This window comes from Mastigoproctus giganteus, chromosome 3, assembly GCF_048544385.1.
Source record: "Mastigoproctus giganteus isolate SK-2022 chromosome 3, ASM4854438v1, whole genome shotgun sequence".
NCBI lineage: Eukaryota > Metazoa > Arthropoda > Arachnida > Uropygi > Thelyphonidae > Mastigoproctus > Mastigoproctus giganteus.
The window spans coordinates 221,428,860-221,452,867 of NC_143577.1; the positions used below are offsets into that span (position 1 = coordinate 221,428,860).

General features: G+C 34.8%; 1 protein-coding gene across 1 annotated transcript in view; it reads left to right on the forward strand.

Annotated features, from left to right (window-relative positions):
- Nucleotides 1-24,008, forward strand: part of LOC150088762 (dipeptidyl peptidase 4-like) — a 238,037-nt gene that overhangs the window by 202,504 nt on the left and 11,525 nt on the right. The window contains exons 15-20 of the mRNA XM_090370316.1: nucleotides 464-562; nucleotides 3,813-3,888; nucleotides 8,071-8,265; nucleotides 10,324-10,481; nucleotides 18,415-18,552; nucleotides 23,620-23,693. Coding sequence (XP_090226442.1) covers nucleotides 464-562; nucleotides 3,813-3,888; nucleotides 8,071-8,265; nucleotides 10,324-10,481; nucleotides 18,415-18,552; nucleotides 23,620-23,693 — 740 coding nt within the window. The remainder of the gene's footprint in view (nucleotides 1-463; nucleotides 563-3,812; nucleotides 3,889-8,070; nucleotides 8,266-10,323; nucleotides 10,482-18,414; nucleotides 18,553-23,619; nucleotides 23,694-24,008) is intronic.

Consider the following 24,008-nt stretch of genomic DNA (forward strand, 5'->3'; position numbering starts at 1 on the left):
CCGTTATCATCCATAAACACTAACTCAGGGCCAGTGGCACCTTGGAACAGATGCACATGGGGAAGGATTACCTCAGTACAGGAGCATGCACCTGTTACAGTACCACCTTCCAGTATCTGGAGTTGTGTACGTTCATCCAAGATAACGCCTCCCCAGGCAAGAACACCTCAACTGCCATATTGATCCCTTTCAGTGATGTTTCAGCCAACCTCTCACCAGATTAGCTGATGTCCAGAATCGCTGCTGAGACTGAATCTACTCTCGTCAGTAAAGAGTACCTTAAGTAAAGATTTTGTGGTTGTAACTTTTAGAAAGTGTTGGTCCTTAAGTTTTGCACACCAGTGTAGTACTTGGAAGGTAAAGTTTTACATAATAAAACAGTTTTAATGTGAGAATGTCCAGTATTGTGTCATGCATTTTCTAACTAATTCTCTTTTTATAACTTCTCTTTCTTTTTTTTAAGTAACTCTATTGGAAGCAAATGATGAACTAAGGGAACAAATTGATAAGCGAGCATTACCACAAGCCCGTACATTCCAAGTGCCTATCAGTGGGGGTTACAGTAAGTTGCTTTGATTTATTTTATGATTTTGTATTGAATTAATGTTGAGACATTTTTTTTTTTTTTTTTTAATTAAAGGGTTATGATTTTTTTTTACCATGTAGGTGATTTCCTCTATTTAATACCTGTTAATATGTAATTGCATTAATTTTTCATAAATAAATGAAGAGCCCAATGCAGTTTTTTTTTTTAAATAATAATAAAATGTTATTTCAGCATTTTACAATATTATGGTAATAATGGGAGCTATTCAGTTAACTGGATGAATGTGCAGTGTTTAGTATAACAGTACTTAAAAGATAAGATACAAAGTGCAGATAAATTTATCTGTAAGATTTAAATTAAATTTAAGGAACTAAATTATGCAAGAAGTAAAATATATTGTGTTTAAAACGCAAAAAGAAAAGGATATTTTAGAAATATGGAGTATATGCTTCAATTAACTGCTTTATGTTTGTTTTACTTTTAGTGATAAATTTAACCATAACATAAATTTGTCATTTCTTGCCCAATTTCAGTGAAATTTCAACTGGTGCAAACTTCTTTTTTTCAAGTTACTTATCCATCCCACCCTCAACATAAAGCTGTCAGCAGTGGGGTCAGCATTCCTAAAAACACAACTTAATTTCATCTATGGATGAGTAGGCTTGGTAGAAGAGTGAAAGTCGCTTTGAAAAAGTTGTCATTCTGTTTTGTGGGCCTGCTGCTTAGGTTAGTTTTTGTTTTGCCAGGTGATAAGTGTAATGCTGTACCTATGTTTTTATACTTGTTATATTGTCTCATCAATGCAGCAGTCCTTTGTCATCTTGAAATGATGTTCGGTAAGTTTTTTTGTTATCAAAGGTTTTTTTTTATTTACAGTATTCAAATGTTTCCTTGAGAGTTTCCATAGTTTGAAGAAAATTAATGAAGGATCAAGAAAGAGACTTTGGAGAAAAAAAATTAGACATTTAAAAATTTCCAGGGAAGTAGATAATGACTTGAAAAAGAATGATGGCTAAGTACAAGGCATCCATGTGAAACTTTTACAACTTCAATAAATGTAACTTCAAAATGGGGGTGTGATTTAAGATGGGTTTTCAATATTGTAAAGTAACTGAGAAGGTTTATTACAACAGATTCTTTTTTCTGTTCCAAGTGACTGAAAGTAACTGAGCAACCCCCAAAACCCAGAAAATGAATATGGTGACACCCCAGAAGCACACTGTGTATCATGGTTCGTGGAGACTGGAAGTGTCTTACAGTGGTTAGGATCCATGCATGGATTGAATTGTTGGTATTCACTGTTGCATAAACATGAGTGATGCTCACAAAAGGTGACTTCTATGTATTGGAACATCAGCTGAACCTCACTTTGAAGAACGTATTTTACATGCATACATTCCAGTCACCTAATAAAATAAGTGTGAGTGATTATGGAACTTTAGCATTAGCATTGGCATTTGATGCAAGAAAGCAAGCTTATGCAGCATCAGCCAAAAAAAAATAAATAAATAAAAATAAATAAAAAATAACCACTTCCACTTCACCCCTCTGTTCGTTCGAAATACCTGTCCAGCTGAGCCTTAAACTTATTTAGGCTATCAACTTCCACGACAAGGGATGGAAGTCTATTCCAGCAACCAACCACCCGCTGGCTAAAGGCAAATTTCCTCACGTCTATCCTACATCTGTCTTTCCTCAATTTGAATTTATGCCCTCTCAGGTGATTATTCTGAGCAAGAGGAAAAATCCCATCAGCATTGAGCATGCTCAAACCATTCAAAGCTTTATACACCCCAATCAGATCACCTCGCCGGTGCCTAGTCTCCAGACACTGTAATTTGCAAAACGTAAGCCTTTCTTCATAAGAGCACCCCTTTGTTCCATTCACTAATCTTGTTGCCCTTCTCTGTACTCGTTCCAGCATCTCTACATCCTTCTTGAAATGAGGCCTCCAGACCTGTATACAGTACTCTAGGTGCGGTCTGACCATTGCCTTATACAAGGGAATAATCACCTCCTTATCCCTGCTAGAAAAATTCCTATATATCATTGACAATACACCATGAGCTACTCTTGCAGCCTGTCTGCACTGCTCAGAAAACTTGATATCTGCCTGCACAACTACCCCCAGGTCCTTTCATTCTCTACCACTGTCAGTGTAGTACCACAGAGTTGATACGTTGCTCTGGGGTTGCTGTTTCCCATGTGTAGTACTTTACATTTGTCAATGTTAAACTTCATTTGCCACCTCTCAGCCCATCTGCTCAACCTTTCCAGATCCTGTTGCAGTAGCGTAGTGTCCTTGACAACCCTGCCAACCTTCGTATCGTCTGCAAACTTGGACATTAAGCTTGATATACCATCATCAATATCATTTATAAATACAGAAAACAATAATGGACCCAGTACTGAACCCTGAGGGACTCCACTAATAACATTAGTCCACGATGAGCAGTGTCCATTGATTACCACTCTCTGTCTTCTCCCCCTCAACCACCCCTTTATCCATAGCAGCAATTTGCCTCCAATGCCACACTGCTCCAATTTGTGCAGCAGTCTTCCATGTGCAACAGTATCAAAAGCCTTTCTAAGATCCAAGTTATCAAAGTTATTTGATATTATATATCCAACTTTGATATATAATATCAAATAACTTTGATATTATATATCAAAGTTATTCCCTGCATCCAGTTCTTTTGTGACTGCATCATAGTATCCAATCAAATTGGTCAGGCAAGACCATGCTGTGTCTGAGCTATAACTGAAGTCTTGTCTAGATGATCCTGCAGTGCTTCTTTAACCAGTGCCTCCATTAATTTTCCAGGAACAGAAGTTAAACTAACAGGTCTATAATTACTTGTGTCGCCCTTTGATCCTCCTTTGTGAATTGGGGTCACATTTGCACATCTCCAGTCCATAGGTACTTAATCATTCACACTTTCAAAATTAAAAAAAGGTTCTAAATTAGTTATGTCAGGCAAAAGGCAGAAGGTGCCCTCTAGATGACTGCAGTTTTCACCCACAAAATAAACTGTTAGAACACCATTTATGGTGGGGGTGGGGGATTACACTGATTTATTACCTCTACACTAATCCAAAAAAAACTGAATCCAATTTGGCCTCACCAAATTAAGATTGCTCCCAATAGTAAGATAAGTAACTTAATATTTTTAATTTAAAAAAAAAGTAATGAAGTTTTTGTAGAATAGCGTAGAAAATTTTGAATAATCAGTTAGCAGTAAACACCTTATATTCTGTATTTCAGAAGCCATTGTTCAGCTCTTTCTGCCACCATCCCTCAGAGACGATGAAATCACAAAATATCCTATGCTCGTAAATGTGCAAGTATTAAATTTTAACTCTTTTTATTTTATTATTATTATATTTATATTTTATATGAACAGAACAGTTCTTGAAATAGAATAGGATAGGGTTGTACAATTTTTTATGGCTTTTAAATATAGGTATTTTATAATTTAAATACCTAGGGATAGTGGCAGCTGCATAAATTGCATCACACTTAAAATTTAATATTTCCTTAATAACTCCCTCTATAGATAAAATTGTCATCTCGAGACACTATTACATCATCCTGTAAAACTAGTATGATATTGTGTCATCATTCTGTAATATTAAAGTGGTATTGCATCATCTTGTTTATAAAAGCATCCACCTGCTGCTAGCAGTCTTCACTTCCTATTCAGCAGCAGTATGGTATACACTCGATTAACTCCAAGGGAGAAAAGCATAATTATTACTCATGATAGGAAGGCTTTTCTAATTGACGTATAGCTGCAAAAGTTGGCTGTAACTGATCTATTGTGTCAAGATTACTTAAAAAGAAATGTGAAACTGGAGATATCGAAAGAAAATCTGGAACCACACTGAAATGGAAGAGTACTGTAGCACAGAACAGAGTTTTTAAGTGTCTATGCCTCTGTGACCATCATGCAAGTTCCACAGACCTAAGTTCCATGTGGAAAGAACACACTGGAGGAAATTCAAGTGATAGACCTGTCCAATGAAGACTTATGATAAGGAAAAAAAAAAATCCATGAAGAAAAAACAACTAACTTGGACTAAATAACATGTTAATTGAATTGGGCAATAGGAATCTGTAATATTCTCTGATGAATCCAAATTTAACCTTCACTGATTGGATGGTAAATGCTATGTTCAGCACAGATCTGGTGAAGCTTATGACCCTGACTGTATTCAATCAACGGTAAAGTTTCCATTGGGTCAAATGGTGTGGCAATGCATGATGAGCAAAAGAGTGAGCAGAATACATTTTGTAAATGGTACTGTTAATGGTGACTACTACACAAAATATTTAAAGGAGATTCTTCTGCTTGTCATCAGAAACCTGGTTCAAGGAACAGAAAATTGTATTTTCCAATGTGACGGCACCTTGCCACTGTACACTGTACTTAAGGTTAGTACATTACATAATCATTTAATGCAATTTCTAGTATGCCAATTGTAACTTGTTTCAAACAGTGACTGTTTTTTTTTTTTTTTTTTTTTTTTTTAAGTAAAGAAGTTCCTGCAAAATTGCAGCAGTGTCTAATCCTTATCACAGCCAAGGAATAGTATTGATTTCAACCCATTTGAAATTGCTGGAGTCTTATGGGACAGAAAATTGATGCTAAAAAGTCATCAAGCAAAATCTCTCTCTCTCTCTCCCCCCCCCACATACACGCACACACACATACAATTCCTTGCAGATCACACCCTAACATGATCAGCATTGTCTTGATATTTGACTTCAGTAAACAAAACTTTTGTTGGGCCATGGTGATTATTTCGAAGTCCACCGCGTGCTCTGATGCTTCGTCTCTGGGTTGTACTGAAACACCCAACACATCTCCAGTGACAGCACAGTTGAGAAAATTAGGATTGCCTTGACAAGTTTGGTGAAGTCTTTCGTTGCTTCTACTTATCCATGAGGCTGTGCGGAACAAATTTTTCACAGACCTTCCTAAACCTTCATGCAGAATTTGACATACCATCTCTTTATTCATATCCAACTCATCAGTGATCATTCTGAAGGTCAAATGATGATCTCTTGCCCCAACTTTTGCAACTCTGTCCTCGTTTTGAGAGGTTGACAGATGTACACTCTTTGGTCATCATGAACATTTTCACATATGTCTTTGAGCTGCTTATACCAGTCAAATACACTGGTATGACTTAATATTTCATTACCATAAACAGTTTTTAACATTTCATACTTTTCTGTTGCCAAATTTCCCAGTTGAAAGCAAAATTTGATATTTATTTGTTGCTTCTTTGCAAAGTCATGACACAGAATGGTAACACTACTGACAAAACTGTTACTTGCAACTTGTCAGCCTACTGGACAGTCTATACCACCATCTGTTGGAGGAAGTTTGAACTACAATATACCACTTCCATTTATTTTCAGACTTGTAGAACGACTGCAACAGCATCAGCCTGGGAACTTTATTGCCACAATTTGTAAGTCAAATAATGTGCTGCTGCAGCACCACACATTTGAATTGCCTTAGTGCTCATAAATATGCTATATACTTTCCTCCACATTCTACAGTTTTTTGTGTTTTTTTTTCATTGTTTTACATCACTTACATTTTTGAGTTTTAATTGTGTATACAGTTTGAAGAAAGAATTGTAATTGTTGAGCTTACCACTCAGAGTTTGAAGGACAGCAAATGAAGCAGTAGGCCATCTCATTTAAACAAAGGTATTCAAGGTTTATGGTGAATTGTGACCATAGTAAACTGTTGCTAATTTTTGAGAAAATCTCTCAGAAAATTAGCATGACAAACCAATATTTATATAATTCTGCAGAAAAAAGTTAGAAGCACGTTCTTAAATTGCATTTGTACAAAACATTGGCCATTCACCTACCAACCTTAATCTCAAAGCTTGTATGATTTTGTGCAAGTGCATAGCTAACCATGGAAAAATGATTCATTTCCAAGACAACATTTTCTCAGAAACATGTTTTTAGAGTGCTGGTTCTATCTTTCTGACTACATTAACAGCCAGAACCAATGGTACTGAGAATCTCCACCTCTTTCAAGAAACATTTTTGAAAGAACAATCTACACCATGGCTTTTACTATGGAATACTGACAAATAATAAAGTATATTCAGCTAAGAGCTGTATTTCTAAATTAGAAAATTTAAGACAGTATAAATTAAAGATTTGTCTTAATGTTTAAATAAATTAGCAAATTCCATTCTGATATTACTGTTTTAGATGTATGTTGCTTTTGTAGGAAATTGTACTGATTGATATTAATTCCTGTCCACTAAAAAATATCTTGGAGAAACAGCTCTGGGTGTTTTCTAACACAGATAGAGGAATCCTCCCTCCCAGATTAATAGTGTTATTTCCCTATTGGCTCTTCTTCTGATGACTGAATTACCAAGAATTTTGGTGGTGGCCCTCTGTTTTAACCTTTCTGCATCTTGCTGTTAGTGGTGATGTGAGATTTGCCATTCAGTTTTTGTGATAGCGATCTAGTTGGAATCCAGAAGAATCAACTGTATTTTTATTTTATTCCAGTTCAGTGATAGGGGTTTTCCCTACTCACTGCTTGAGGCCTTCAAGAGAACACATCCTATCAGCAAGCAACCAATGTGCTCAGAAATAGGATGCAGTGGCTACTCTAAGAATCATACATATACCTTTGGATACCCTAAGTCTTTTATTAGTAACCCAACAAAAATAATCAGCTTGAGTGATCAAAAGTGAATTTGTTCCACTTATGGTCATTCAGGAAATGGCTTTTAGGCCCGTTTCCTGAATGATCACAAGCAGTGGTTGCTGCTTCTGCCTGTCTTGGCAGAAGCAATGCCAAAAGCATGTGTATTTTTTTTAAAGCTAAATGTCACAAAATCCTGGTAGTTACCAACCCCATATGTTATAGTGCACAGCAAATATATTAGTGGACAATGTGTCCTTGTAATAATTATGTTAAATTTTTTACTGTTTTTCACCATAGATATAAATACGTACAGTAAACTGCTGATTTAATAGATTTCAGATTTAGCAGACAAAAAAGTTTGCCTAGTACCATTAGTACCACTATACAGTCACAGTAAATTATCTCTGCTAATTATGTGCTATATACCAACCAGTAAAGTCAAGGTAAATAAAGGCATGTTTTTTTTTTGTTTTTGATACATACATATACAGCATAACTGTTTAAATTTTCAATTATGTGGTGTACGACTTGTTTTAAAAAATAACTTTCAATTTAGCAAACATCCTGCTTCCCATCATTAGTACATAATATTGACGGTTTACTGTATTGAGGGGTAACAATGAAATTATGGTCATGTGTGTTACACTTTTGTAAGTTAATGAAGAAACAAAAAACACTGATGTTGGCTTTAATATTTAAAGCCTATCAGTATTTATTTTGTATTTTTCTATAAAACAGAAAAAACAAGTTCATATCAAATTTTACTATAATGTGTGTTATTAACAGACTGTAAATTTTATGATTAATTTAATTTAAAATTTTTAGATATGGAGGACCAAGTAGCCAAATGATCACTAAAAAATTTCAAATAAATTGGGGTACTTATCTAGCCAGTACAAAAAATTACATATATGCTTGGATAGATGGAAGAGGAGGTGGCAACCGTGGTGATAAAATTCTTTTTGAGCTTTATCGTCAACTTGGAAATGTAGAAGTCGATGACCAGATTGAGGTTGCAAGGTAAGCTGCACTAATACTGAATTTATATCTTTTGTTCTTGTAATAAATAATCTTTTCTCTACAAAGAAACAAGTACTGCTAATTTTATTGACTAACGTAATTACTATAACTATAAACGTAGCAGTTTATTTTTAAAGTAGTCATAATATGGACAGTCTCTTTATTGACTACACTTCGGCTAACTCTGATAAGTAAGAGAAAACTACATTGTATTTATAACAAAGTAAATTGTCTTTTACCTTTGGCATTTTGAAATGTGTTTGCTTTTTTTTTTCTGTGAAACTGCAGAATGGTTATTACACCAAATTTTTTTCTATCTTGCCCATTAGAGCTGAACATTTATGTGATTGCCACTTAAATGCAGGATTAAAATTATTATTTATTAATATTTATTAAAATGTATTAAAATTTCATTTATAAATATATTTCAGTGTGTGACCTGATTATGCAGGTTATTAGCTTGGAATGCTCATAATATTGTATCCATGTCTGTATCATTTCATCCCAGCCGAGAGAGAGAGAGAGAGAGAGAGAGAGAGAGAGAGAGAGAGAGAGAGAGAGAGAGAGAGAGAGAGAGAGAGAGAGAGAGAGAGAGAGAGAGAGAGAGAGAGAGAGAGAGAGAGAGAGAGAGAGAGAGAGAGAGACTTATGTTAAGGTATATGACTACCCTTTATCCAAACCAAGAAGTCACATGATGCTCATAGGATGCTGTTATCATTCCAGACATTATGTACTGTTTTTATTTAGGTATTATTTTAGAAATATGTATTTAATATTCAGTTTACTGTTTAATGCCACTGAAAGTTCTAAGATTGGAGCAATAGCATGTTTTTTTTTGTTTTTTTTTGTATTTGTGTTATTACAAAGCTTAGTTATGACTGCTAATGAATGCATGCAAAGAAATCTTGTTTTACAACCATTGTAATGTGTCTTCTTAAATTTGCTGGTTAGTTATATTCCTTTTTAAAAATATGTATTTATTTCTTAAATATCTATACAGGGTGTTTCAAAAGTGAGGGTCAATAATTTAAAGGTGAACTGTAGAGACTACAATGTGCAAAAAAAGCCTAGTAAACATGGGTCCTTAAGTGAATCATTTTTGAGATATTGCACATTTCTAGTTGGAATTCGCCACTGACTTGTTTGTTTAGGTTAGGTTATGCTCATTCTCTCTCTCTCTCTCTCTCTCTCTCTCTCTCTCTCTCTCTCTCTCTCTCTCTCTCTCTCTCTGTTTCCCCTCTCTCAATGCTCTGGGTGTAGCAGGCATACTAGTACTTGTCAAAGGATAGTCAACATGGAAAGAGGTTACAGCAATGAAAAGTATGCGCACATGCATTCCACGTATGGTAAAGCCAACAGCAGTGTACTCAAGGCTGCATGTTTGTACCAAGAAGCATTTCCCTGCCAAAGGCAGCCCAACAGGTGCACATTCATCAGGGCACATCAACGCCTTAGGGAACATGGGTGCTTCACGCATGGAGTACGAGCAGGTAGGCCCAGAAGCATAACACCTGATGTTGAGGAAAAGAGGGTTAGAAAGAACATCCTGTAACATGTAACATCTGTAAAATCCTGTGGTGTTGAAACCAAAAATTACAAATGGATTATCTTATGGTTAATAAAACCACCCTTAACAAAGGATTCACAGTTTTTTGCTAAACTAGTGCTCCCATAGTCAGTGACAGATCTTAACAGAAAATGTGCATTATCTCGAAAACTGTTCATTTGCAGCCCGATGTTCACTGAGACTTTTTTGCTTATTTTAGTTTGTACTTTTCACCTTTAAATTATTGACCATCATTTTTGAAACACCCTGTATATTTATCATTTTAAAAATTTATATTTATTAAATTTTGATTGTTGCCATTTTTGTTTAAGAATTTAACAAAATCAGGGACAAATAATTAATAATAAGAACTTAATGCCAGCTTAGTGCAGAATTTATCTCTAAAAAACTATGCCATAGCATAGTTTTTTAGAGATAAGTTTGTGCTATAGAATAATAAATTTTAAAACTTTAGAGTATAGTTATAACAGAACAGTTGATGTTCTTTGCAGATATTTAAAAGATGACCTTCCATTTATCGATGGTGCTCGTATTGGCATATGGGGTTGGTCTTATGGTGGTTATGTTACTGCAATGGCCTTAGCAACAGACAAAGAAGTATTCAACTGTGGTATATCTGTTGCTCCCGTGACTAACTGGCTGTATTATGGTAAGTAACTGCATTTGGTTCCACCATAATACAGCATTATGGTGGAACCAAAGTTATATTTAGTTATTGTAATATAGTCATACCCGAGACTTATGGATCTGACCCAGAATGTGAGTTGTAAGTCAAAAAATTGTAAGTGGAGTTTGTTATAACATAGGATATATAGGGTTACATTCCTGGAGCTCAATGCTCAGACCAGTTTTTCAATATGTTAACTACTATTATGCTATAATTCCATTGTTTTTATTATAAAGTAAATAAAGGTACCTTAAATAACGTATATAATATCGGTGTAGATACACCATAGTTTACCCATAAATTTAACTACATATGTAGTGTAAAGACATAGTTTAATTTTATCTCATATTGTGGCTGCCTTCACAACGTGATACCAGGTATTTCACTACTTCAGATAAATAACACTCCTGTAGTAGAGGAGACTACTGTTATTTATTCTCAGTGGGCACCACCACCAAGACAGCCATTTTGAAGCTAGTTGACTTCACCATCGGCGGACGGACAAGTACCCTGATAATGCAAACATGTCATCATAGTTGCGAAGTTGTTCCACAATATGAGAGATGCCAAATGATGTTCAGAATGATACAATATTTGAAGATTAAATGTGCAAGCCATAATACGTTATTGGGTTTAAATTAACTATATAAAATTTATGGGTAAACTATGGTGTATCTACACCAATAGTTAATTTAAACCCATATCATATTTTGCCTTGCACATTTAATCTTCAATTAAATAACATAATATTAAACATTTAAACTATTAAAAATATTAAATAAAAATAAGTCAAAATCATTAAAAGTCTAAACAAGACCAACAAATGTTACACTTTAGTTAGAAGTAGCAGAAGAATCTTTAGCAAATTCCAGCATAAGTCTGAACATTGTTGTTAATTGAATGAGATCATAAATCGAGGCATAACTGTAAATAATAAATGTCCATTAGCTAAAAAATTATTACAATACAGATGATACTTGATTAATCTACCTTATATGAAAGAAGGCTTATAAAAGTTATATGCATTAAGATTTGAAATAAATGCACTTAAATAATTAAATATAATATAACATAAATAATTTTAAAATTTAATAATTAACATTGATGTTAAGTGGAGTTAATATTACTCATTACCAGAGAGAATAGTGTCTATATTTTTAGGCACATTTGTATACATGCATAAAGTGCCCATTGTCTTCACCATGCACATCTGTCTGTCTGCATGTAAAACTTAACTCTTAGTAGAAGGATTTTCATAAAATTTTATATATGGGTCTTTTAGAAACACATAGCTGCCAACTCTTTGGATTTACAACAGAAAATCCATCTTTTTTTACTCTATTCTCCATCTCACCATCATAATATGGTTGGTGACAAAGAGTTTCTCTGTTTTTCTTTCTTTTCAAAAAAAATAATAAAACTACATTAAAATCTGATTTGGTTTTTTTTTTTTTTTTTTTAATTTTCAATTTCTGCTTATCTTATTTTCATTAACAAATTGCCATAAAGTGTGCTGTGGTAGTCTTTATTGCCAAATATAAGCACCCAGTAATAGCATTGTTCTATGTTGTGCAGTCATTTCCTAGTGTTTATGTAGGGTAAAGCTAATTAACATTGTCTTTCAAGATGTGAAAGGTATATGACATAAGATTTCAGAAGATAAGGGAAAAATTTTCTGTGGTTATAAAATCTGAAAAAGGTAACATATTTTGTATATATTGTATGTACATGTGATTTTTCAATTTCAAGCAGCAGGAAATGCAATGTAATCAGACATTTGCAAATAAGCATTCAACACATAGAAAGAACTGCAAAAATAGACTTTGCATTTCATGGTGATAATGTCGTTCATGTCAAATGTTTATTTGCATCTTTTGTGATAGAACATAATCTTACTCTGAGTTGTTCATGCAGGCACATTGTTCCGAAAAATGTTTCCTGATAGTGAAATAGCAAAAAAAGTATGGTTATGGAAGAACAAAAGCAACAGGCATTGTTAGTGAAAGAAGAGGTAGTGATGGCTCTGAAAAATGGGCCCCTTTCAGTTTTTACAGATGGCAGTGATCAAATTGATTGCAAGCTATATCCCATTGTGGTGACCTTTTGTAAAAAAAAAAACCAAAAACCCCTGCCAAATCAAAAGCAGCTTGCTTCCAGTGCCATCTGTGGAAGATGCCTCCACAGGGTACAATATTGAACATCTTTTGAACAACCTGAAAGCATGTGGGACTTCTTCAAAAATGTGGCTGGCAGTTATTGTTTGTAATGCACCTGTTATGGTAAGCCTATAAACTGGAGTAGCATGGATATTAAAAGAGGAGATTGAGCACTTGGTGGTAATAGGCCCTTGTCATCTTATTAATTCTTATGCTGAAAGGAATTCACATGCCTTTCTGTGAAAGTGGGTGAATATTTGGTAGAATTTACTACCACCTAAAAAGAAGTCCACAAAGGAAAGATGTATTTAAACTGATGTATGCTACTGAAGTAAAAAAGATTTTGAAATGTGTGTACACATTTGAAACACAGCCATCTGTGGTTAAAGATGTAGCTATAAATATTTTGCTTATGTTTGAAAATCCAAACATAGCTCTTTAATCCAATGTACCTCACATCCATGTACTGAGGTCATTACTCTGATATGTTGAAGAGCATTATGTGCAAATTTATTTTACCAACATTTTCAGATCTTTCACTTCCCCTTTAGAAATTGATTACCATAGTAGACTAAACCAGAAGGATGAGTATGAATTAGTAATTGACATTTTTACTGCCAAAGTCATGGAGAGTCTAAAACAAGAGTAGATTCTGTTCTTTCACTCAGTGAGATAATACTTCATGGCTGCATATGACTATGTGGTGCACAAGTTCCCGTTAAAAAATAATGCCCTTATAAATGCTAAGATAATTTCATCAATTGGCAGTGCATCATTTTCAAATTTGAATTTTTTTTTTTTTTAACAAGTTTCCAGTACTTCTTAGCATTGATAAAGAAATAGGTGAAGTAATAGATGTTTTGCAACATGATTTCTGTCAATTGCAGTGTGAGAACTTACCAGATGCTATTATGAAAGAAGAAGGAACTGGTGTACAATAATCCTTGGCTGGGAAACTGAGAGGTGCACAAGGAAGTTTGAAATATATGGTTATTATAAAGTAACTTAACTTCATATGCTCACATATGAATTAAATAAAATGAGTGGGTTTATGATGGTACGGAAAGATAGCCACAATCGTGAAGTTTTTTTTTAAAAAAATAACACTTAGTAGTTGTGTCTATCCCCCACTAGAGACACAGAAATAGCATCAACAAAATGGTGGCTTTCACCAGTGCCAAAAAAGACAGTATGTCTTTTGGTTTACTTTGCTTAATTGGGACAACATGCTGTTTAATCGGGGCAGGAGACCGCAGCACTGGAGATTACCCTACGATTGTCTCTGACCATACCACATGGTTCAGTCGGATTTGAGGTCACAACCATAAAACAATAAAAACAATTAGCAGCACCTGTTTATTGGGTTTTTCTGTTAGTGCAATCTATCATAAATGGATAGTAAACTCAATCTTATTGAATTTGCGATAACACCAACAGCTGAAATTCTGTGGGTTATTATGGTGAAATGTGTTTACACTTCTATGGAATCTCCAATCATATAAAAAAAATTAATTTTCAGAATCTTCTCTTCATTCCTATTTTTAAAGCTTCATAACTTGTTACCCCATTCTCACTTGTGCATATCGTGTTACTTGCAATTTGTGTGTGCCATGTTCTTTGTTATTGGTTGCTTATCTTTTTACTGTTTTAAATTTTAACCCCCACCCACAAATTTCAGTGAACAGAAATGTCAACTAGTTAGTATGTACATATTACAGTATGCATTAATTTTTCCGATTATCACGTATATTCTTCCGATTTTCATGTATATTCTTCTGATTTTCACATATCATTTAATTTTTTAATTGGTTAGGTAATAAAGGGTAAATTTGTGCTTAATATATCTTTACTTTTATAGCCTGTGGATAATATTCCTCTTTTTTTCGCTAATTAGAATCACTGTTTAATAGAATTAAAATTCAATACACAAACGTGATCACAATGACCAGCGCTTGCTACACATTGTATAGTGAACCAATTGTAAAGTGGGGGTCCATTGTATTTTTAACTTTTTTTACATGAAACTTCGGATAATTGGGGCAGCCGCTTAATCAGGCCAAAATGCACTAGTCCCGATGTGTCCCAAATAATCAGAATCAACTGTATATATATATTGAAAAAATGGAATAAAAATTGCCATTGGACCTACTGACGGTGAACTGTATTGGGGAGAGGATACAAGATGGGCTCAGTAAATGATGTATAAATAATGTTTGAGTCTAAATTGGAAGATGCATGTTCTAATAGTAAAAAACCAGTTTCACATTTCTTTTCTTTCCCTTTCCTTTTGGTGTTATAGCTTATTTTAGTTTGTGTCTGGATTTCTAACATCAATATGGTATATACACAGAGAGGAGCCATTACTATGGATGCTAGCCATTACTAGGGAGGCAACTAGAGGGAGTAATACTCTTGATTTGATTATCAGCAGTGATTCTTCATGCATTAAGAATCTGCAGATAAATGAACCACTAGGTGGCAGTGATCACAGTGTGCTGAAGTGGGATTTACTCAAAGAGGTAACTACCATTAGGGGTAAAGGGAAGGGTTATTGCTTCCGTAAAGGCGACTACGATGGACTGAGACAGTATTTAAATTCTATACAGTGGGACCAACTGATGATGTTACCAACAGCAAATTCAAAATGGGAAGCATTCAAAGAACGTATCTTGGAAGCTACTAGGCTTTACATACCAACTAAGAAATATTGTTCAAGGTTTAGGCCAAAATGGATGTCAGATGAACTAATGAGGCATATGGCAGAGAAGAAAAATGCATGGGATACTTACAAATTAACACATGACACAGAAGCCTATGATAGATACAAGTTGATATGCAACCAAGTTACAAAGGAGGTTAGGCAGGCAAAGGCAGATTACGAGAAATCCTTGGCAAGGGATGCAAAGAAAAACAGCAAAGAGTTCTTTACTTATGTAAACTCTAGAAGGAAGGGGATGAATCAGATTGGTCCACTTGATATTGATGGGTCAACTGTTGATGATCCTGCTCAGGTAGCTAACAAACTAAATGAATATTTTGCATCGACATTCACACATGAGGAGTTATTCAGCAAGGGGAATGCCAGAGGTGTATTCAACTCTAGCAGTAAGCTACAGAATCTTGAAATAACTGGGAGTAAAGTGGAGGAGAAACTGTTGAAGATAAACACAAGAAAGGCACCCGGGGTGGATGGGATCTATCCAGTTATATTAAAGGAGGCAGCAAAGGAAGTAAGCAAACCCTTAGCCATAATTATGAGAGCTTCCTTGGACTCAGGGGAGGTACCCATAGACTGGAAATGTGCAAATGTGACCCCAATTCACAAAGGAGGATCAAAGGCTGACACAAGTAACTATAGACCTGTGAGCTTAACTTCTGTTCCAGGAAAATTAATGGAGGCACTGGTTAAAGAAGCACTGCAGGATCATTTAGACAAGACTTCAGTTATAGCTCAGACACAGCATGGTTTTGTTAAGGGGAAGTCTTGCCTGACCAACTTGATTGGATACTATGATGCAGTCACAAAAGAACTGGATGCAGGGAATAACTTTGATATTATATACTTGGATCGTAGAAAGGCTTTTGATACTGTTGCACATGGAAGACTGCTACACAAATTGGAGCAGTGTGACATTGGAGGCAAATTGCTGCTATGGATAAAGGGGTGGTTGAGTGGGAGAAGACAGAGAGTGGTAATCAATGGACACTGCTCATCGTGGACTAATGTTATTAGTGGAGTCCCTCAGGGCTCAGTGTTGGGTCCATTATTGTTTTCTGTATTTATAAATGATATTGATGATGGTATATCAAGCTTAATGTCCAAGTTTGCAGATGATACAAAGGTTGGCAGGGTTGTCAAGGACACTACTGACACTATGCTGCTGCAACAGGATCTGGAAAGGTTGAGCAGATGGGCTGAGAGGTGGCAAATGAAGTTTAACATTGACAAATGTAAAGTACTACACATGGGAAACAGCAACACCAGAGCAACGTATCAACTCTGTGGTACTACACTGACAGTGGTAGAGAATGAAAGGGACTTGGGGGTGGTTGTGTAGGCAGATATGAAGTTCTCTGAGCAGTGCAGACGGGCTGCAAGAGTAGCTCATGGAGTATTGTCAATGATATACAGGAATTTTTCCAGCAGGGATAAGGAGGTGATTATTCCATTGTATAAGGCAATGGTCAGGCCACACCTAGAGTACTGTATACAGGTCTGGAGGCCTCATTTCAAGAAGGATGTAGAGCTGCTGGAACGAGTACAGAGAAGGGCAACAAGATTAGTGAATGGAACAAAGGGGTGCTCTTACGAAGAAAGGCTTACGTTTTGCAAATTACAGTGTCTGGAGACTAGGCACCGGCGAGGTGATCTGATAGAGGTGTATAAAGCCTTGAATGGTTTAAGCATGCTCAATGCTGATGGGATTCTTCCTCTAGCTCAGAAAAATCACCTGAGAGGGCATAAATTCAAATTGAGGAAAGACAGATGTAGGATAGACGTGCGGAAATTTGCCTTTAGCCAGTGGGTGGTTGGTTGGTGGAACAGACTTCCATCCCTTGTGGTGGAGGTTGATAGCCTAAATAAGTTTAAGGCTCAGCTGGACAGGTATTTTGAACGAACAGAGGGGTGAAGTGGAAGTGGGTTTTTTCTTTTTTTTTTTTTTGGCTGATGCTGCATAAGCTTGCTTTCTTGCATCAAATGCCTCTACTAATGCTAATGCTAATTAATCTAATTATTGTGGACACAGAAGAGGTGACATTATTTGAAACATATTTTGTAATTTCAATTTAAGTTTTGTATGGTTTTCCTTTTTTGTTGCTTCCTTTGATTTGTGGTATCCCACTGATACCACAAGTTCTACAGAGAAAATTTTCTTGAATTGAACAACACCCTGATATGACTGCTGAAAGCCCATACAAACATGCATACAGATCAATATGGCATAAATAGAAATTCAATTTTGAATAAATTGTATTTATCTGGTATAGTTAATTGCCTTTGTAATTAACATAAAACAGTAAAAAGTGAATTGTAAAATTACTTCATAAAAACAGAATATTAGGCCCTCTTTTTTTTCTTTCATTAAAGTTGAGCTTTGTTTACATGTAACACATGGATGCTAGCCGGCTGGGCTGGCCGAGTGGGTAAAGTACCTGTCCGGCAACCCAAAGGTCGCGGGTTCGATTCCCGCCTCGGGCTTGGATCAAAGTACTGCAAAAACCTTGGGAGGTGCAATATGGCCACAGAAGCCGATGCGCCAACAACTACCAAATAAAAAAAAAAAAAAAAAAAAAACATGCATGCTTTGTTGAGAAAAAAAAAAAAAAACTTCTTTTATAAAAATCTTGATTTTGTAAAAAGTATCAGCCTGTGAATACACTGTGAATAAATTCGTTTTCTCTAGAAATGTGCATAAACTACAGCCCTATTATTAACCGAAATTTAGCCTGATCTGTATATTTAGGTGGAGTTGAACTTGCATTCCAGGTGCTGCCATACATAAAACATATACATAAGATACATACATGATCTCTATATTCAGTTATAGAAAATTTTTTGGATAAAGTATAAACAAAAATAATTTTTGCTGTGGAAAGTAAGAGATTAGAAACAAATTAGATAATTAAATTAGGAAATAGGGAAGCCTGTTGATAATAAAATTAGGGAATATAGTTTGATTTTCATCATTAAGGTTTGTTGTTAATCTCTAATAATCTGATTGCTAGAGTTGAATTAATGCCAGTATTATAAATTGCAGATTCTGTATATACGGAAAGATATATGCAGTCACCTACTCGGGAAAGCAACCTTATCGGGTATGAAAAATCAGATGTAATGAGGAAAGCAAAAAACTTTAAGGGAAAAAAGTACTTAGTGGTTCATGGCACAGCAGATGGTAAGAACAAGCATAATTTATTTTTCATTCTACATAATTGTTTTTCTGTTTGTTTTTCTGAAATACCTAACAATTTGTTTATAGTTTAATAGCAATATATATTCCAGATACTCTTGTGAATAGCAAACAGTATACTAACTCTGCCCCTGGTGATAGTGATAGTATTTGCCATATAGTTCAAGGAATCCACAAGCTTTTACTGCACTGGCCAAAAAAGAAAAGTAGATAAGAAAATACAAATTATGTGCTTCCCTCTTCACATACGTTACTATCCATTGTACCTTTGAATTTATTCAAACTGTCAGCCTCAACTGCCTGCAAAGGCAACTTGTTCCAGCAACAGAAGCGGGGCCATCCCAAGGGTGCCAGGTGTGCACTGTGCCCAGGCACCAACTTTCAAAGGGTACCTGAAAACCTGAAACTTATATACATATGAAGAAAATTTTAAAGGGGATGCCAAATTGCGATTTGCATCCGGGCACCATATTCCCTAGGAACTCCCCTGTCTAGCAATCAACACGCGCTGGCTAAAAGAAACCTTTCCACAATCTATTGTAAACATCTTCCCCTGTAATTTGAATTTATAGCTCCTAATTTTGGAATTCTTTATAACAGTGAAAATTACACCTTCGTTCATTTTACTAACCCCTCTCAGAGCCTTATAAATCTCAATCAGGTCACCTCTGAGGTGTCTTGTTGCCGAGTCTTTCCTCATATTTTCTTGCATCACATGCCTCCATTACTACTATTACTACATGCCTCCATTACTACTATTACTACTACGTAAGTATAACAAGATGTTTTAAGAAGCTTATATTCTTGAATAAAAAATGAGAGGAAGATGCACAGAGAAATTGATAACACATTGTGTGGGAAGTGTAGATAAAGACACAGTACTGAGATAAAGAGGCATCCTCCTCAGTGTGCCAATTGCAAAAAATACAGAGTATTTAATGTTTAATTTAAAATAATATATAAAGAGAGCACCATATTCATATCTTGGTTCTAAGTAGCAAAATGTCTAAGCTTAACCCTGACTGATAAGTGGCAGTTAAAATAATGTGTTGGCTTAAATAAGTAATGAAAAAAAAAAATAATAATAAAAATGCACATATAATAAAATAAACTTGCCTTACATAAGGAGTGATTATAGTCGAGCATATATTTTTATATAACACTATATAGTCTTTCAAAATGTATGCATGATACACTACAGTAGAAAACTTTAAAAAAAAAAATCACCAGTTTCCATTAAAGATGCTACAGCTTTGGGATGTTAGATATCTAATGGAAAATGCTTTGTGCTTAAATCAAATCTAAAATACTACATTAACCCACCCTTCACATTAACACACTTACCATATTAACCCATCCATGAATTAATATGATATTCATTAATGTGGTTAATCTGAATCTGAATTTTTCCTTATAACAGGTTTGTCACCCATTTAGAGAGATCTGGATGCTTGCTTGAAGCAAGCATCTTGAAGTAATGCTGTCGGAGACTGAAGGAATTTTTAAATGCCCCACATTTGAGGTTGGAATTAGCTGATCTCATCTGAATTTCATGTTACAGTTATTTCAGGTTTTTCAACTGAATAACATGTAAAAATTAGCCTGTAAATACACTTGTACAGACACAATACACAATAAAGACTATATGAACTGGCACACTTATGACAAAAGTAGACTGTGTAGCGAAAACAACCAACCAACTGCATTAATCTCTGAAGAGAACATATTTTTCAGGAAAAGTAGATGTATAATTTTTAAACCTTGTTATTTTCCATAATTCAACCTCTGCCAGGCACATTGGTGGTGATTGTCCACCAAACTTAAATTTGAAAATAAAAATATTTATTAAAGTGACATCAATGTAAATTTTAGTTTTCCTTCATTTTTGTTTGACTTTCAGTATGTGTCATTTGTTATTGAAGAAATTTTGGCCATAAAAAAAATTTTAAGAAAATACTTTTTAGGCTTTGCTAAGCCTCTTCTTGCATATAATTATCAAGTGCTCTAAAATGTGAATTTAAGATTGGGAGCTTTTTTATTGTCTGATAGTTGAGCTCGTTGGTTCCACATTTGATCATAGCACTGCTAACACTTCTCTTGCTTTAGATGTTTACGTTTAATGCCTCTGCCAGTGAAGCACACAGGTCTTTTTATTCCTATTTATTTCAAGTTTCACCCACCAGTGAGGATAACACCTGCATGTGAGCATTAATAAACAAGTTATAAAAACATGTCTAGAGTGCATCAGAAAGTGGTTTTATTTTAAAAAGTTAATTAAAAATATATTTTTTCATAATAAAAAAAAATGAATTTTTCACAACTGTGTTCATAATATTAAAATCGAAAATTATGTTGGCTTCAAAAAGTGAACAATTTTGAATTATTTCTTTATTACATGCATAACAGTGGTGGAGCAAGTCCACCAACTTGCCTGCTATTGTTTCATTTTTATTGCCCCTGGTAGAGGGTTTAACACCAAAGGGTTCAATTATCAAACCATTTGTCTAGACCAGAGGTTCCCAAACTTTTTTGGTTCACGGTGCCCTTAGTGTCTCAGAAATTTTTTCATGATTCCCTTAGTGTCTCAATAATTTTTTCACAGCACCCCTAGGCCAAAAGAAATACCTAACAGTTTCGTTTATTAAGTAGTTTGGTCCAAACAATTTAATAAGTAATGTTGAAACTGTGAACCACCTCGAGCTAGTAGTTCACGCGGTGTCCGATAATGTTGAGTATCGCTGTGTTTCCCTCAAAAATTTAAAATATCCTGCAGTGTCCCTGTGAGTTTGCTGTGGCACCAGGGCACACAGTTTGGGAACCATTGGTCTAGACCCCACTTTTTTTTTTTTTTGTTATGCTAGTTACTCAGTTGATAAATTATTTAATATTCATCTGTCAAACATTAGCAACTAGCCTCCAAGCAGGCACAATGGTATACAGCAACTACCAAAAAGGAAAAGAAAAAAAAAAAAAATGAATTTTCCCATTTGTGTAAATATTGGAAAGAAAATGTGAAGTTTAGTATTCCTCAAATATGGTATTTGCTTCCAGTCTGTATCATTGATTATTTTTTGACTTGGGAAGTATAGTCTTTAGTATTAAAATAGCATAATGATACAAGGAAACAAATTTATTCTGCATCTGCCCAAAGGGGCTTCAAAAAGTGAACAATTTTGAATTATTTCTTTATTACATGCATAACAGTGGTGGAGCAAGTCCACCAACTTGCCTGCTATTGTTTCATTTTTATTGCCCCTGGTAGAGGGTTTAACACCAAAGGGTTCAATTATCAAACCATTTGTCTAGACCAGAGGTTCCCAAACTTTTTTGGTTCACGGTGCCCTTAGTGTCTCAGAAATTTTTTCATGATTCCCTTAGTGTCTCAATAATTTTTTCACAGCACCCCTAGGCCAAAAGAAATACCTAACAGTTTCGTTTATTAAGTAGTTTGGTCCAAACAACTTAATAAGTAATGTTGAAACTGTGAACCACCTCGAGCTAGTAGTTCACGCGGTGTCCGATAATGTTGAGTATCGCTGTGTTTCCCTCAAAAATTTAAAATATCCTGCAGTGTCCCTGTGAGTTTGCTGTGGCACCAGGGCACACAGTTTGGGAACCATTGGTCTAGACCCCACTTTTTTTTTTTTGTGTTATGCTAGTTACTCAGTTGATAAATTATTTAATATTCATCTGTCAAACATTAGCAACTAGCCTCCAAGCAGGCACAATGGTATACAGCAACTACCAAAAAGGAAAAGAAAAAAAAAAAAAAATGAATTTTCCCATTTGTGTAAATATTGGAAAGAAAATGTGAAGTTTAGTATTCCTCAAATATGGTATTTGCTTCCAGTCTGTATCATTGATTATTTTTTGACTTGGGAAGTATAGTCTTTAGTATTAAAATAGCATAATGATACAAGGAAACAAATTTATTCTGCATCTGCCCAAAGGGGGGGGGGTCTCATCATTCCCATTATCAAAAAAGTGCCTATCTATTCTTCCTTAAACTTAATCAGACTCCTCGCCTTGGTTACCTAGGTTGCCTTGGTCACTGTTTTTCCCTGAGCTTTTATAGTTGTGCCCTCTGATTCTTAGCTCACTCACTAGTGAGAATATTCCTCCTTTAACCATTTTAAAAATCTCCCTCAGGCCTTTATATACTTTGATCAAATCCCCTTATGTATCTAGTTGCTAAGCTCAGTAGACCACATCTTCTAAAGGATAATGCTTAGCACTCATAACCAGTCTAGGTGCTCTTCTTTGCACCATCTCCAGAAGTTCTGTCTCTTTAGATGTAGCACCATTATCTTATAGAGAGGGATAATGATCTCCTCTCTAGTTGCAAAATTCCAATAAATCATGTGCTGCCTGTTTATACTGCATATTAAATTTCATATCTTTCTGTATTATAATTCCCAAGTCTTTTCATCCAATGTATCTTAATTAATTTCCCCCCCCCCCCCCAATCTATAAACTGCTCCTGGATTTCTGTTTGGTAGCATTAAACTTTAGTTGCCATTTTTCAGACCATACTTGTAGTTGGTCCAAATCCTTTTGAAGCAGTATGGCCTGGCTCTGATCATTAACCACCCTTCCAGAAAACTTTGTCAGAAAACTTTGAGAGCTTCCCCTCTATTCCCTCATCACTATCATTTAGTCACTGCCCTACCACACCTGTGTTAATTTTCCATAGAAACAACCTTAAAATTTGACCTTAAAGCAGTTAAGAAAATAAATCATTTTTTTGGAAAGACTTTTATCTCTAGCTATATTTTTTGATCTTATTGTTGAATATAGTGTCAGAATTGAAGATAAATTTTTAAAGTTCTCCATTTTCAATTATTTCTTGCCTTTTATCCCAAAACATCTGATTGGTGAATTCTCTTCGGCAATGCATCTGAATCTTTGATTTTTTTTTGACTTACCCACTAGATGATTAATATCATTGCTGTGCTTACTTTTTTCATTGTAGCCAATTTTTTTATTATTTCTTATATTTTGTAAACATGAAAACTACTTTTTTTATTCTAAAATTTCTTTCCATTTTTTTAGATAATGTTCACTTACAGCAATCCATGATGTTAATAAAGGCTCTTACATTGAGTGGAGTTACATTTCGAACACAGGTTAGATTAAAAAAAAAGTCATTTTCATTATGCTTAAAGAGTATACTAATTTTGTTAAACTTTGATATAAAAGTATTATCTTGTTATAAAGTAATTTATGTTTCAAAATGCAGTAACATTTATTAACAATATTGAATAACACTGACTCCACTGTAAAATAACTAATAATGTAGTGTAACCTGAAATAGAATAAAATCACAAAGGAAAACATGTAATAAAATATAAAAGCAAAACATGTTTTAGATAGTTGTAAAAAATAAAATGAATTAAAACTAAATAAAATAATTAAAATAGAATACAAAAAAAGCTTTCAAG